At 36.4% G+C, this 14326-nt stretch overlaps 1 protein-coding gene across 5 annotated transcripts in view; it reads left to right on the top strand.

The window, feature by feature from the left end:
* USP37 (ubiquitin specific peptidase 37) overlaps positions 1 to 14326 on the top strand; it is a 77510-nt gene that overhangs the window by 17914 nt on the left and 45270 nt on the right. For all 5 annotated transcript variants that reach the window (XM_032480254.1, XM_006186835.3, XM_032480253.1 and 2 more), the window contains 4 exons: positions 1023 to 1201; positions 1541 to 1618; positions 9243 to 9340; positions 10666 to 10750. In XM_032480254.1, coding sequence (XP_032336145.1) covers positions 1023 to 1201; positions 1541 to 1618; positions 9243 to 9340; positions 10666 to 10750 — 440 coding nt within the window. The remainder of the gene's footprint in view (positions 1 to 1022; positions 1202 to 1540; positions 1619 to 9242; positions 9341 to 10665; positions 10751 to 14326) is intronic.

Here is a 14326-nt window from a genome sequence, read left to right as displayed (position 1 = left end):
ATTAAATTTTGATTTGCATTTGCATAAAAATCAGTTGAATACTTATAAGATATTGCAGGATAGGAAGTGGAAGAACTGGATGGGTGGCATTGGGGTGATAATGAGACTTCTCAGTATATGGCTTTTATAATAGCATTTTGATTTTTGAGTCTTGAGAATGAATTCTACATTTGAAAATAAATTTAACTTTTTAAGTTGTTCATCCAGATGACCTCAGAGATTTTTTTCCTTTTTTGTCCTAAGATTGTAATCTGTAGAAAGTGATTAGAAATATCTTCCATAGGAGATAATCACATAGCTCTTAATGTACAGTTATAAAATTTACCTAGCAGAATGCTACTCAAAAGCACTTTCCCAACTCATGTGTTTACATTGTTGTATTCTCTCTGAATGTTTTTGCTGTGTCTTTAGCGTAGACTCTTTGATTCATCTTCTGCCAGTGCAATCTATCTCACTTTCATTCTTCCTATCATTATATATATTTGTATCATTACTCCAGACTAGAACCTCCTCAAAAGTCCTGTGATGTACATATGACTTGGCATTTAAATTGTAGCAGCCAAATATCATTGTTGCTCCTTTTTCTCACATCTGTGTCACTTTAATTTACCATAATCGTAATTAAATTTTTTTTTCTGAAGATCTACTCTCATGTTGGTCAGTTGAATCATATCTTGTGTACGTGACTTTTTAAAATCAGTGATTCAAAGCAAATTCCCTTCTGCTTCTAGGTGTGCTGTGGAATTTGTTAAGTTTACAAGAGTGCTATAGGAAAGTAAGCATCAAGCTTGATTTCTGACACTGACCGTACATTAGAATCACATAGGGTGCTTTAAAAAAAGAAATACTGATGAATGGACCTCACTCCAGACCAGTTAGACTAGAATCTCTGGAGATAGGTCTCCAGTTATGGGTTTTGTTTGTTTGTTTGTTTGTTTTAAAGTTCCCCACGTGAGACTCACTGGTCTAAAAGTATACCAATTAATTTGAAGAATTAGCTATGTTAAACTTTATTCTTATAGGTCTCTTCAAAAAGAGGAAGTTTGGAAACTAAAGATGATATTCCATTTCGAAAAGTTCTCAGTAATCCAGGTAGAGGATCGATTAAGACTGCAGCAGGAAGTGGAATAACTGCCACCCGGACGATTCCCTCTTTGACATCTACATCAACACCTCTTAGATCAGGGTTATTAGAAAATAGGTAGGAAAGACTTTTTTTCTTTATTAGTCATTAGCCCTGCCTGTTTATAAATGTCTTTTAGGCCTTTTAGAACGACCAATAATTTGAGAAAAAGAAAGAGATTGTCCAGTTAGAAGAAGAGAGTATATAGAACATATGGGGAGGTAAATAGTATCTGTCTTACGTGGTTTATGTCAGTGACACTTATAGAGCACATAGATACAGTGTATTAATTTAAATGTGGTGACAAGAATTAGAAAGCAGTAGTCATGGCTTTAGTTCTTGAGAGTGTTGGCTTATATTTTTTTAATGGTATGAATTATGATTTTTTAAATAATTTTTTTTTCCTGTTCTCTATAGGACTGAAAAGAGGAAAAGAATGCTATCATCTGGCTCAGAGTTGAATGAAGATTACCCTAAGGAGAATGATTCATCATCGTAAGTTGCTTTAAGGACTTTTGTAGCACTAGATCAGCGTTTCTTATGTTGGTAATTACGACCACTAGGGAAAATTGGGACAGTGTTCAATTTATGGGAATCCCAAAGATAGAAGAGCCACATTTAAAGTATTTTGGTGACAGTAGATTGGACAGTAGCTCAACAGAGAGAGGATTTGACCGTTACTATTGCTTTGGTCATTTATTGCACTTCTCCCATATGAGCTTTTTCTGTCTACAGTACTTAGAAGAATAGAGCTGAAGAACTCTTAAGTGTTTCTTGTTGGCTGCTCTTTTAGTGTGAACCCCTTCCTACCCTCTTCCCTTTACCTATAAAAATTTTTTTTTTTCCTACTTCATGTGAAAAGTTAGCTTAGGGGTAAAAGGATGTGGAAACCCTGCATAGATTCTAGGCAAGGAGCATCAGTCTTTTAGAGCTATTTTTGGAGTTGAACAAAAGGGAATACCTGCAACAGGACAGTCACCAGCTCATAATCCTCTTCCTCATCATGAATTTTGTTTGTCTGTCTGTCTTCTGGGAGAGGAAACTTACTCATAGTTGTCAGATAATACTTCAATTAATACCTTAACAGAAATAAGTTAATAGTCAACTGGTATTCAAGGTCAAAAGGTCACCAGAACGGAGTTGGGAAAAAGCTAAAGAAGCTTTATATATTAATTGGGCTTTTGGTTCTACCGCTATAGCAGATATAGAAATCTGGGTAGGTGATAGAACTGGTGTGTGGTATCTTGAGCTACAATCGCCATGGACTCTGATTCCTTCTATCTTGTTGATCTGTCATTCTTAATAAGTAGCTTCCATTTTGTGAACCAAGATAGCTTCAATTTCCACTCTCATGTCTGTATTCCTCTTGGAGGGAAGGAGGACAGGAGCAAACGGGGGGCATACTGCTTTCCTATAAGCTGAAAATTATACATACCACTTTTGTGCATAACACACCAGCCAGAACTTAGTTGTATGGTTATATCAAGTTATGAGAAAGTCTGAAAAATATGCCTAACCCAAACTCTATTATGGCAGAAGAATACAATGGACAACTAACAGTCTGCCTTAGTTTACCCTTCTAGCCCCTGTTTATATCATCCTTCTGATACATAGAATAATCCTACCTTCACCCTGATGGAGACAACCTCCAAGTTTCAATTTTGTCATTGTATCCAGCTTAGAGTCCAGCATCTCTGGGTGATGTGCAGTCCTCTCCATGATGTGTGTTTTGGACCATGTATCTCATGGTCTGGTACCTAAAAACTAAAAGACAAGTTAATCTGCATCCCCCACTCCCACATATCATTCATTATACATTACTGGAGTGGGCACATGATAACAACCATAATGAAAATTTCCATTTAGAAAAAATGAGAGTAGGAAACTGAGGAGTCACTGGTCTATATCAGCAATAAATACTTCTGGACAGAAATTGTGAAGATAGTGTAGGCAGTGGAGTAAGTTCTTGGTTAGCCCATGTAGCAGTCTTTGTTCTATCCTCTGGGAGAAACCCTTGCTCATTGTACTCCGTATGACTCCTGGCTTTGCTCTCTGGTAGATTTCCTTTGTCTGTTATCTTTCAAGGCCATAGCTGAAGTGAGTTTTGAAGACTATGTTGTTCTTTGGGGTCATGCAGCTTTTGTAGCCTACTTCATGCTGGTGCAGTTCTAGAAGTTTATAAATGTCCAGAAATCTTAAAGTTTAGAAGTCTAGAAGTTTCTTTAAAGGAACAAGCAGGCTTTTATAGGCTTGAGAAAGAATTGAGGCCAGTATTTTTGCTGTTATTTTGGTTCTTTTGTTTTAATAAACTAAAGTTTTAGAATAATTTTCAATTTACAGAAAAGGTGCAAAGGTACTATGGAATGTACCTGTATACCCATTACCCAGTTTTCCCCAATATTTATGTATGTATGTATGTATTTATTTATTCTTATTGAAGTATAGTTGGTTTACAGTGTTGTGTTAATTTCTGGTGTACAACATAGTGATTCAGTTATACTTATATGTATTTCCCTAATATTAATACCAGTTTTTCACGAAACTACTCCAGTTACCTCTTTATCATTGCCTCAGTTTGAGAATCAGAAGCAATTGTATTTTTTTGGTCCCAGGTGGTCTCACGTTACCACACAATTTCAGTTCTAGGCCATTGGCACAAAGAGATGTATTCCTTTTCATCCTTGATTGCAAGCTGGCTAGTTCTTGGCCAAATTTATCTGTCTTGAATAGGACCTTGCTGAAAGCAGTAAGAAGCACTCACACAGACCAGTGTTAATTGTCTTAATCATTTCATTTTAGGCCTGCTTCCCAAAACATTACAGATAACAGTTCTGTAAACATTTTGCTGAGATGTAACAATAGTCACTAGCTTTCCTATCTGTAATATCTGTGTTCTTACTCTCTGCCTTCCTTCTGAGCTAGTTCTACGTTTTCTAGGTTTGTTATTGGTAGCACCCGACTTTTGGTAACAAAATTTGTATATTCGGGGCCAAGTTGTAGGGAACAGAATTCACTCTAGCTGCTTGTGTACAGAGTATTAAGTGGCTTCCAGAATCGTTAAGAAAGCTGGAAGGGTAGGCTCTAGGTTAAGCTTTCAGGAATGATTTTGTCAGCCATGCCTCAGATCAGGTCATGAAAGATGCTCCTGGCTATCCTGAAGCTAATAGCTGAATTGGAACCTGCCATGAAAGCTGTTATCTCTAGAATCATGCTGCCACTGCCAAATGTGGAAATCTCTACGGAAAAACCAGACAACCCCAAGGTGATGTTTGCCATCAGAAGTAGCAAAACACATGACCTCTGCCTTATTTCCACTTTCTAGATCTTGCACGAGTACATGTAATTGCCTTATCTTAAGTTGTGTCTCAAACACTAACTTGGAAATGTAGTCTTTTAGCTTTCTGGCTTCTGTAGAACAGAGAGTTACACTAAAAGGTGGTTAATCAACTTTGCATGCCTACCATATTCTACCATATTCACCACACTTTGGAGAAGTGTCAGTTGTTCCATTTTGAATTATGTCTGATGAGCCCTGAATTTTTAATACTTGTTCTGGGCTGAGAATACTTTTTACACCATCACAGTTAAATTTTTTGAAGTTTGGGCTTCCTAGAAGCAGGTTTTAGATAAACATACTTTTGCAAGTGACTTATTAAGGAAGTTTTCATAGGAGAGACCAGTGACAGAGTGGGGAAAGAAGAACTGGGAAGGAGGAGGAAGCCAACCAAGGGTGTGATCTTAGATAAACGTCCCACAGAGAGTAGGCCTCATCTTGATCTAGCAGGAGAACTCTGGGCTTGTCCCAACTTGAGGTAAGGAAGATGGGCTTTCATATTCTTATACTACACTGTTTTTGGTTAACAGCTGCCTTGGGGCTTTTGGCTCTGCCCAGATGTGCATAACATTTAAAGTAGCCCAAAGGCAGTCCTCTGAAGAACTGCAGGTGCCAGCTGTTGAAAACACAGTCTAGATGTGTGAGAAGTATAAAAAGGGATCTGAGGGGGCTCTGAATGAGCATCACTATTGGATTCATTCAGTCTTATTACAGATTCTTCACATTGATGCTTCTCAACTTCTGATTGAGAATGTTAAAAAAGGAGGGTTAGTGGGATGAGATACAGTCCTTATTGTCCTTATTGCTACAAATAGCCTTAGGCTATAACTGATACTATTTTCTCCTTCTACCATCCATTCCAAATTGGCTCCATTTTCCACTAACATTTCTGCTGATCATGATGGTTTGCCTGGTGGTATGACTGAGATCTTCTCTAAGGAGTCTGAGTCCCTGGTCACTGTGTACTTACCAGTGTGGTTGCTTTTAACTGTCCATTCATAGTTAAAAGTAAGCATATTCTGAATGTATTCTTCCTGCCCTCATTATACAGCAGCAACCCTTAATCCCCCTTATAATAAAGTCAGTTAACTCCTGGCAGTGTGGTCTTTCCCTATTGATCTGCCAGCATGCGGAGCCCAAAATGAGTAGGTAACAGCCATAGCTTTGGATTAAATGGGATTCTTACTGTGCCCCCTGGTGAAAAGCTCCTCCTTTGGAAAATAGGATCTCTAGACCCACTAAATCTAAATTGAGGGGTCAGGAAGCACAAATTCTCCAGGTGGGTTGTTGAGAGTAATAATGAGTGGGGGGCATTCCTACTTCTATTTCTTGATTTCCAGACTCATGTATTCTCTATAAATGTTGGTTTATGCTATACATTGTGTATTGAAGGGCACCCAATCCCTAATGAGATCACCTCTGAGCTGCACCTTTAAAGGCAATTGGAACACTTTATCAGGCCATCAGCTTTGAGGTGATACCGTATATAGTAGGACCAATGGATCCTTTAATCTTATGCCCTTAATGTACCTCCTTTGCTTTAAAGTGGGTTTCTTGTTTCATGATGATGTTATGTAAGATTTCATGTTAGTAAATCATATACTCTTAAGAGCCCTCAGATAGCAATGCAGCCAAGGCACTGTGGACAGGAAAGGCGAAAGCAAACCAAAAATATATGCCAATTTCAGTCAGAATTAATTGCTGCCCTTTCCAGGATGGAAGGGCTCTGATGTAATCAACTTATCACCAAATGACTGGTTGGTTTCCCTAAGGGATAGTACTCTATCAGGGGCTGGGCATTAGTTTCTGCTGCTGACCAGTTGGACATTAAGCAGCATAGTGGCTAAACCAGCCTTGTTGAAAGGGAGCCCCTGTTGTAGGGTGCATTCATAGCTTTTATCTCTGCCACCGAGGCTGTTATTCATGGACCCTTTGTAGAAGTATTTGGATAGCTGAATACAGAGATGGGCTGGCATCTACTGATTAAGTTACCCTGTGTGATTGTTTAATGTCTCTTTGGTGGAGTTCTCTGGTGAGCATTAACATGTGAAACATCTTCACGCTTTGTCTGTACTTCTGTATGACTGCTCATAAACATCTTCCATAAATCATTTCTCCCTGATCTTCCAGGCTTACTCTTTCCAGGCTCCTGACCATCCATCCAAACCATTTGCCACCATCTATTGATGGTGTCCATTGATCTGCTTTTCTCTCCACACAAAGTGGATAATGAGGTGCACTTCTCAAACTATGCACAGTGGAGGATTTCATCTCACTACTGTCTTTCAGGGCAGTCCCTTAGTGGGGCTACAGTGCAGCAACAGTACATTTTCAGCTTGTACCAATGTACCAAGATGATCCATCCATGAATCAGGGCCAGGTTTTTTCGTCTTCTTTCAACTGGTCACAGGGAATACTCTTAAGGTCTGCTCTTATTATTTGTTGCTTTTTATTTGGCTATACCACTTCTATTTTATGATGGATTACTGCTGTAACTTCCTGATCTTACAACTTCATGGGTATGATAGCTCCTAGCTCATGATGGCTTGCTCTGGTTGCGTAGTTCCCTTGATGACTCATAGTCTTTATTATTATTATTTAACCCATATCACTGTATCAGTTATCTATTGCTATATAACAATATACTTAAAATAATAACCATTATTACTTATGAGTCAGTGGTCACTTGAGTGGTTCTGCTTATCTGGGCTAGGCTTGGCCAGTTGTGGCTGGATTCTTTGATTTTCTCATGCACCCATGGTCAATTGGTAGGTTGGCCAGCAGTTGGCTGGTCCACGGTATCTTACTTGTATGACTAGCCATAGCCTGGCTAGTGGTTAGGGTGATGAGGGTGATCGGCCATGTTTTTTAGTCACCTGGCGGGTTAACCTGGAATTATTCACATAGCAGTGGCAGAGTTCCAAGAAAGTGAGTGAAAATTTGCAAGGTGCCTTTAGCCTTAGGATCAAGGCTTACATACTGTTATGTCTGTTACATTCTTTTGGGGAAAGGAAATCACAAGGCCAGCTCCTTTAAGGGTTGGGAAATGGATTTCATTTCTTGATAGGGAGCTTGGGTAGAAGGAAGGGAATAGTTTGGAATATTTTTAAAACAGTTTTATTGAAATATAGTTTACATACCATAAAATTCACCTGTTTTCAATGCACAATGTATAAATGTATAATTCTGTAATTTTTGGTAAATTTGTTGAATTGTGCAGCCATCACCATAATCCAGCTTTAGAACATTTCTGTAACCCCCAACAAGAGCCATTGTGCAGTCTACTGTATTTCTCAAATGCTAGAAATACTGCATGAGCCATATACTCTTCTGCTTTATCCCATCCTAGCTCACTACAGATGAAAAAAAATCTCAGTGTTGTAACACTCTAGGATACTGGAGATATTACCACTAGCAATGGAATTTCTGTTGTCATTGCCAAACAAGTGATCCAATTCCAGAATCCTGTCCTTAGAGTGTGCTTCTTAGGCCCACTTTTAGTACCAGTTGTTGTAGATTAAGCTTTCTAGAAACAAACCCTCAAATGGAGATTAGCGTGCAAGTGATTTATTTAGGAGTTATTCCCAGGGGATACCGAAAAGCATGTGGGTAAAGCTAGATGCTGAAGTGCAGAAAATGAAGAATGAGTGTGATTTCAGGCAAAAACCTGGTCTCTAACCCAAAAAATTGCAGAAATTAGGCTTCATCCTAATCCCTGAGTGAAAAATCTGTTATATAAATTTCACCTTAAAACTGTTCTAATCCAAGGCAAGGAAGTTGGGCTCCTGCACTCTAGCACCTGACCTTACTTGTGACTCTTAGAGTGTGGGCAAAGTATCTCTAGCAGTATGAGGATAGTCCTGTGAAAGAAAATCCTAGATACTGGCTATCAAAAACATACTTAAATTGGTATGGAAGGGAGGACACAAAAAATGAGGTCAGAGGGAATCTGAGTGGAGCATCTTCGTTTCTACTTACAGGCTTTATTCATGATGGTTCTCCTAAAATTAGCACTTTTAATTAAAGTGTGAGCATTTTTTTGAATGGACTGACTCTACTTAATATAGGTCCAGGTATTTGGGAATAATAGAGGGGGGAAATGCCACTTAAGAAATTTTAAATTGGGAGAAGGGTATAGCTCAAGTGGTAGAGCGCATGCTTTGCACACTCAAGATCCTGGGTTCAATCCCCAGTACCTCCTCCAAATAGAAATAAACAAATAAACCTAATTACCTCCTCCTCATTAAAAAAAAGAAAGAAAGAAAAGAGAAATTTTAACTTAAAATTTTGTGTTCATGAACTTAAAATAATAACTATGAATTGAAATAATGTAAATAGTAAATAGTACTTCAAATTATATAGATTATAGGAACTTTCTGGGTTTTGTTTTACTTTTTAAAGCTTTTCAGTATCAAGTTTTGAATACTTCTTAATTCATTTGGTCTTAGTAGCTGAATCATTTCATCTGGTCTTGCTTTTGGCTAAGAAAAGCTATATAATTTTGCTGTCTCTGGTTTGACTTCTGTATAAAGAAAATACTCCTTCATTTTTTATGTAATTATCAGGATTATGGATTGGATTGGCTTTTGACTTGGTAATGAAAGCTTATTTTTATGATCCTCATTTGCTTGTCACTGACCTCTTAAGGCTTTAACACCTTGTAGCCTAACTTCCAAGTAAATCAATGAAATTTGGCAGTTGAAATGTAAGAATTTTAATGACAATTATTTAAAATTAAGAGTTATATCTTTATACACATGTATTTAATTAAATTCTTAACTGTAGGAACAACAAAGCTATGACAGATCCCTCAAGAAAGTATTTAACCAGCAGTAGAGAGAAGCAGCTGAGTTTGAAACAGTCAGAAGAGAATAGGACATCAGGTAAGTATTTGGTCTTTGTATAAGATATTCATTTATTATATGATATATTGAAGTAGACTAGAAATAGGAACCTAAACTGGGGCATATTTCTCTACATTATTCATACTTTATAATTCAGTACTAGTTATTGGGTACCAATTTATGAAAGTATTAGAAATATAAAGGAATTTTCATTTTACTTACAAGGAATCTAAGCTTTACCTTTTCTCCTGTTTGGCTGCCTAGCTCTTTCATTTGTCAAAACATCCTGAACCATAGCGTGAATCCACAGAGTTAAAGTGGTTGAAATTAAAGTTCATCAGTGTTGTTACTTATTAGAAGTTTTATAAGATCTTGGAATTATTGTCTAAAGCAATTGTTAAAGCTCACCTTGTTTTTATAAAACCTAGAAGTTAGACTGCCCGTGAATTTTTGTTAGTATTTTCTTACACTTAATATATCTGTCTGATCCTCTGAACTCCTTAGAGATTCAGATACCTGGTATTGATTTGAATACTGTGTTCAACTTGAAATTAAATTGAAGCAAGCTAAATATGGCATTATTTTGATAAGTTGAGAGTTTAAGAGAATTTATTTGATCAGGATTCTAGGAATGGTCTCCTTAGTGTAACATTGTAACATTGGACTCCTCCTGAAAGAAGTACCTCTAATACAATTCTTACCTCTGAAATAATAATACGTTATGTGAACTTACTGATTTTCAGCTTTTATAATCAACCTGTATCAGAAAATAATACTTAAAGATATAGTAACCTTAATAATGTTGAAATTAAGATACATCTTATAAAACTTGACGTGAAAGAGGAGGATTGAGAGAAGGTAGTAAGTAGTCAAGTGATAAGGTTCAAGGAACAGAATGTAGAAGGTTTAAGTGTGTTCAAGTTGCAAAGTTAATCAGTAAAACTAAACACAACTAAAATAATTGAAGAGAGGAGAACAAGAGTAGGATGATGTAAATGAGAATTTATTTCTAATTTTTTGTAAGAATGAGCCAGCTGATACTGTTTAAAATTAATAAATCAATAAATTGTAAAAACATTATTTAGTGTTACGAAGGAAATCAGAAAGACTAAGTTTTCAAAAATTGATTAGAAATTAGAAGCAAAATTTGTGGAACTTCGGGGTGGGAGAGTATTCTTTGCTGCTTATAACCTCTTCCACAGTGTTTGCTCTTTTAACATGTATATACATGTATTAATTTGATGAACAGAAAGGGAGAAAAAAAGAGTTAAATATAAACAAGCCCAATACTTAATTTTATTATTAAATGAACTTGAATGGTTGATTTAAGAATTAAATTTTTCTTGTGTTTGTTCATGTTTTAGGGCTTTTACCTTTGCAATCATCATCTTTTTATGGTAGCAGAGCTGCGTCCAAGGACTACTCCCCTGGCAACACTAACCTAGACAGGTATGCATTGGTTATATGCCTTGTGAAGAACTTGAAGAGCTCTCTTCTTCAGAATATTAAATGATGGGCTGGGCTGTGCATAATGCTCTAAAAGATTCTAGAGATTTTAAAATAAGAAAATAGATGAGAAATGACATTTTAGTTAGAAAGTATTCTAGAAATGTTTTAGTTCACATTCTTCTTTTTTACGTTTTCCAACACATGAGTAAACTGATGTCCAGGAAGGTTTGTACTGAGGCCACAGGTTGTGTCTGGCAGTGTGATCAGATTCTAGATAAGTGTATTTTCCGTCATCCTAAGTGATGAACATAATGAGGTCTCTCCTTTGGGGCATTTTAAAATTGTCTTTGTTGCCTGTGTATTTGTTAAACCACCTACCAAAAGGCATTTTCTTTAAAAAGCAGAAGTTTCACATTAGTGAGTATGTTTTACTAGAAAAGGCTAGTCAGAAATATAATTTCTGATTCTAGAGATAACTTCAGATTGAATTTTTTGAGGTTTATTGACTATAAATATGTAAGACAACTGCTGGGCATGATCATGGAATGCTGCACAGAAGGGCAATGTAAAAAGTGAAGGTAATGGTGTATAATAGATATGCTTTATAATAACATATTAAGTCATATTTCGTTTTTTACTGGAATTTAATTCAAAGTGGTAAAAACATCTTTGATAATTTGTGTAAAATGAATAAAGTGAAATAAAGAATTTGATATTGTATATTTAGGTATATTCAGCCTTGGGTGGTATCTGTCTAGCACTTTATGACTGCAGTGGTAACCTTGATATTTGAATTTAAGAGAGAGAAATCTTGACATATTTCTACTTATTAGAAGAATCTTAAGGGAATCTAAGTTTAAAAAAAACTGCGTTTGGTTTACAATGATTTATTAAATACAATACAAATTTCTTCTCAGAATAATAGAATGAAGATACTCAGTGCACATAGGAATGATTAAGCAAGTAAAAAAAATTTTAAATGTAAAGCTGCACTCAAAGAGTGAAATTTTCCAGATTGATGAGAAAACGAATATTGAGTAAAGGCTGAAGCCACAGAGCACACGTGAAATACAGACTGGAGTCAAATATTTAGGGGTGGGTCTTTAAAACCAACATGAGATTGGGAACCAAACATGACCCCAGACCAAACCTTGGTTTCTTACATGAAGTTATATGAAGCTGGGTATCTTGAACTGCTCTCTGTGCTAGTAAGGCAAAAATACTTCTTCTGTATAAGTACCTGAGTTTGAAACCATAAATATGCTGCTTGCCTGATGCTCCCTGAGCAGAAATCAAATACCTCAAAATGTGAATTACAATGATTGGCATCTGCTTTAGTGTTACCCTGCATAAGGGCAAGAATTCTGAACCCCTAACATAAAATCTTCTGCAGATTAGAGGTCCAGACTGAGGCCAGACTGATACCAGAAGTCAGGAATAGCATGATCATAGGGTATAGGACAGAGAGGAGATGGTAAAGGTAAATGAAAATAAGAGACATATGATGGGCCATCCTCCGTGTCTTAATAGCATTTTGGAAAAAAGGACTAAGGAGAATAAAGGTAAGGAATTTATCAAAGGAATAATGGATGAAAATGAAGGAAGTCCACACATTGAAAAGCTTCAACAAATGCCAAACAGCAAATTATATATATGTATATTTATATGTATATATGTGTGTATATATATATATGTATATTTTTTAAACCACATTGTAGAAGGTGATGGGTAAAGAAATTTTAAAAGCTATGAGAAAGAAAAATATCATCTATAAAAGGAAAATAGACTGATCTTTAGTAACAGTAGGACAGAAGACAATGGAGTAATACCATCAAAGAATTCTGTATACAGTTAAATTTTAATTAAAAAATGCAGACAAATAATGTTGTTTTTAGATATATAAAGACAACTTATTCAGCAAGAAGAAAACTGAGCAAAGGAAGGAGTAGAAGAAAGAAAAATCAATGAGCAAAAAAAATTAATAAAATGTTAGACAATAAGAAGAAATACAGGAGTGGAGAAGTGTACAGGGAAATTAAAACATTTTAAGTTCCTTTTTTTGTTTGTTTGAGAGGAGGCCATAGTTAACTTAGACATATTAAAAAGTTAAAGATGACTTTTCAACTTTTGGCCAAGATGGAGTAACAGGGACCAGATTACCCTCCTTCATGAAACAGCTAATAGCCTGGACAAAGTATCTTAAACAGTGAATCTCAAGATGTTGGACATGAGGCAGTGAAGAACGGTGATCCCTGAGAGATGGCAAACAAATAAAATTAGCCTTATGACTGCCTCACCTTGCTTCTTAAAAGTGAGAGTTTCTAGGCTGCCACACAAGGAGGGGGAACCAGGCAGAGCCAGCCCTGTGCTCCTCCTGAGTTGAGGAAGTGGAGCTAGGAGTCTAGGGAAGCCACTGTGGCTAGAATTCACAGAGCAGAGTACCAGAGGGGAAAGCTGCACAGAGAAAGAATTGCAGAGATCTGCAGAGGGTCCCCCTTGAGCTTCATCTGAGTGCTGATCAGCATATGCAGGTAAGGGAACTGGTCAAGGCCAGGAGGAGAACCATCTAGAAGGATCTAAGGAAATAATGCTTGGAGTTCACATAAAGCCAGGCATAGTTCCTTTTTCTATGCAGCAATTTGAATGATAAGAAAGGTCTTGCCTTACTAGTAAGGAAAAACTATCCCTTGATGAATTGCTGCTCTGGTCCAATATAACAAACCTTAAAAGCAAGACCCCAAAAGATCAAACTGTTTCCAGGTAACCTGACTACATCCCAGAACAAAATTTGAGAATGTTTATAGAAATCAAAAATACTTAGCACCCCACAAGATAAAATTCACAATGTCTGGCACCCAAGAAAACATTATTAGACATACAAACAAACAGGGCAGTACATCTCATAAGGAAGAGAAAAATTAATCAGAAATACTGACTCAGAAACATCACAGATGATAGAATTAGTAGACAAGGATATTAAAAGTTATTAACCCAAATCAGTAATGACATTAAATATAAATATATTAAATATTCCAGTTAAAGAGAGAGACTGGATTTTAAAGGAAGAATAAAGATCTATATGCTATTTAAAAGAGAGACAACTAAAATACAAAGATAAAGGTTGGAAGCAAAAGAATGAAAACAGATAAATCTTGCATTGTCCAAACTACAGTGTTTAGGAGTACATAGTAAGGAATAAAACTGATAGAAAGCTAATAATTTTTAGAGTAGAGAAACAGGGTTGTGATTGGGCAGGGGCACTTGTAGGTTTTTGACATTGTTACTTATATGCTTACTTTATAAAAATTTGTTAAGCTCCACACTTGATTTTTACTTAATAAACTTTACTTTTTAGAGTGTTTTAGGTTCACAGCAAAATTGAGCAGAAAATGCAAAGAGTGCCTACTACTCCCATCCTCCCTCACGCACATAGCTTCCCTCACTATTGACATCCTGCACCACGTTTTACACATTTGATTTTTATACACTTTTTTGTGTTCTATTTCACAGTTTTTTTAAAAGTAGAAAACCAAATAGTGGCTAACAGATAGCCTAGCCAGACAATAAGCCATTGGG

This window comes from Camelus ferus, chromosome 5 (genome assembly GCF_009834535.1).
Source record: "Camelus ferus isolate YT-003-E chromosome 5, BCGSAC_Cfer_1.0, whole genome shotgun sequence".
Lineage (NCBI taxonomy): Eukaryota > Metazoa > Chordata > Mammalia > Artiodactyla > Camelidae > Camelus > Camelus ferus.
The sequence above is the reverse complement of the archived record's forward strand: the minus strand, read 5'-3'. Positions and strand labels throughout refer to the sequence as shown.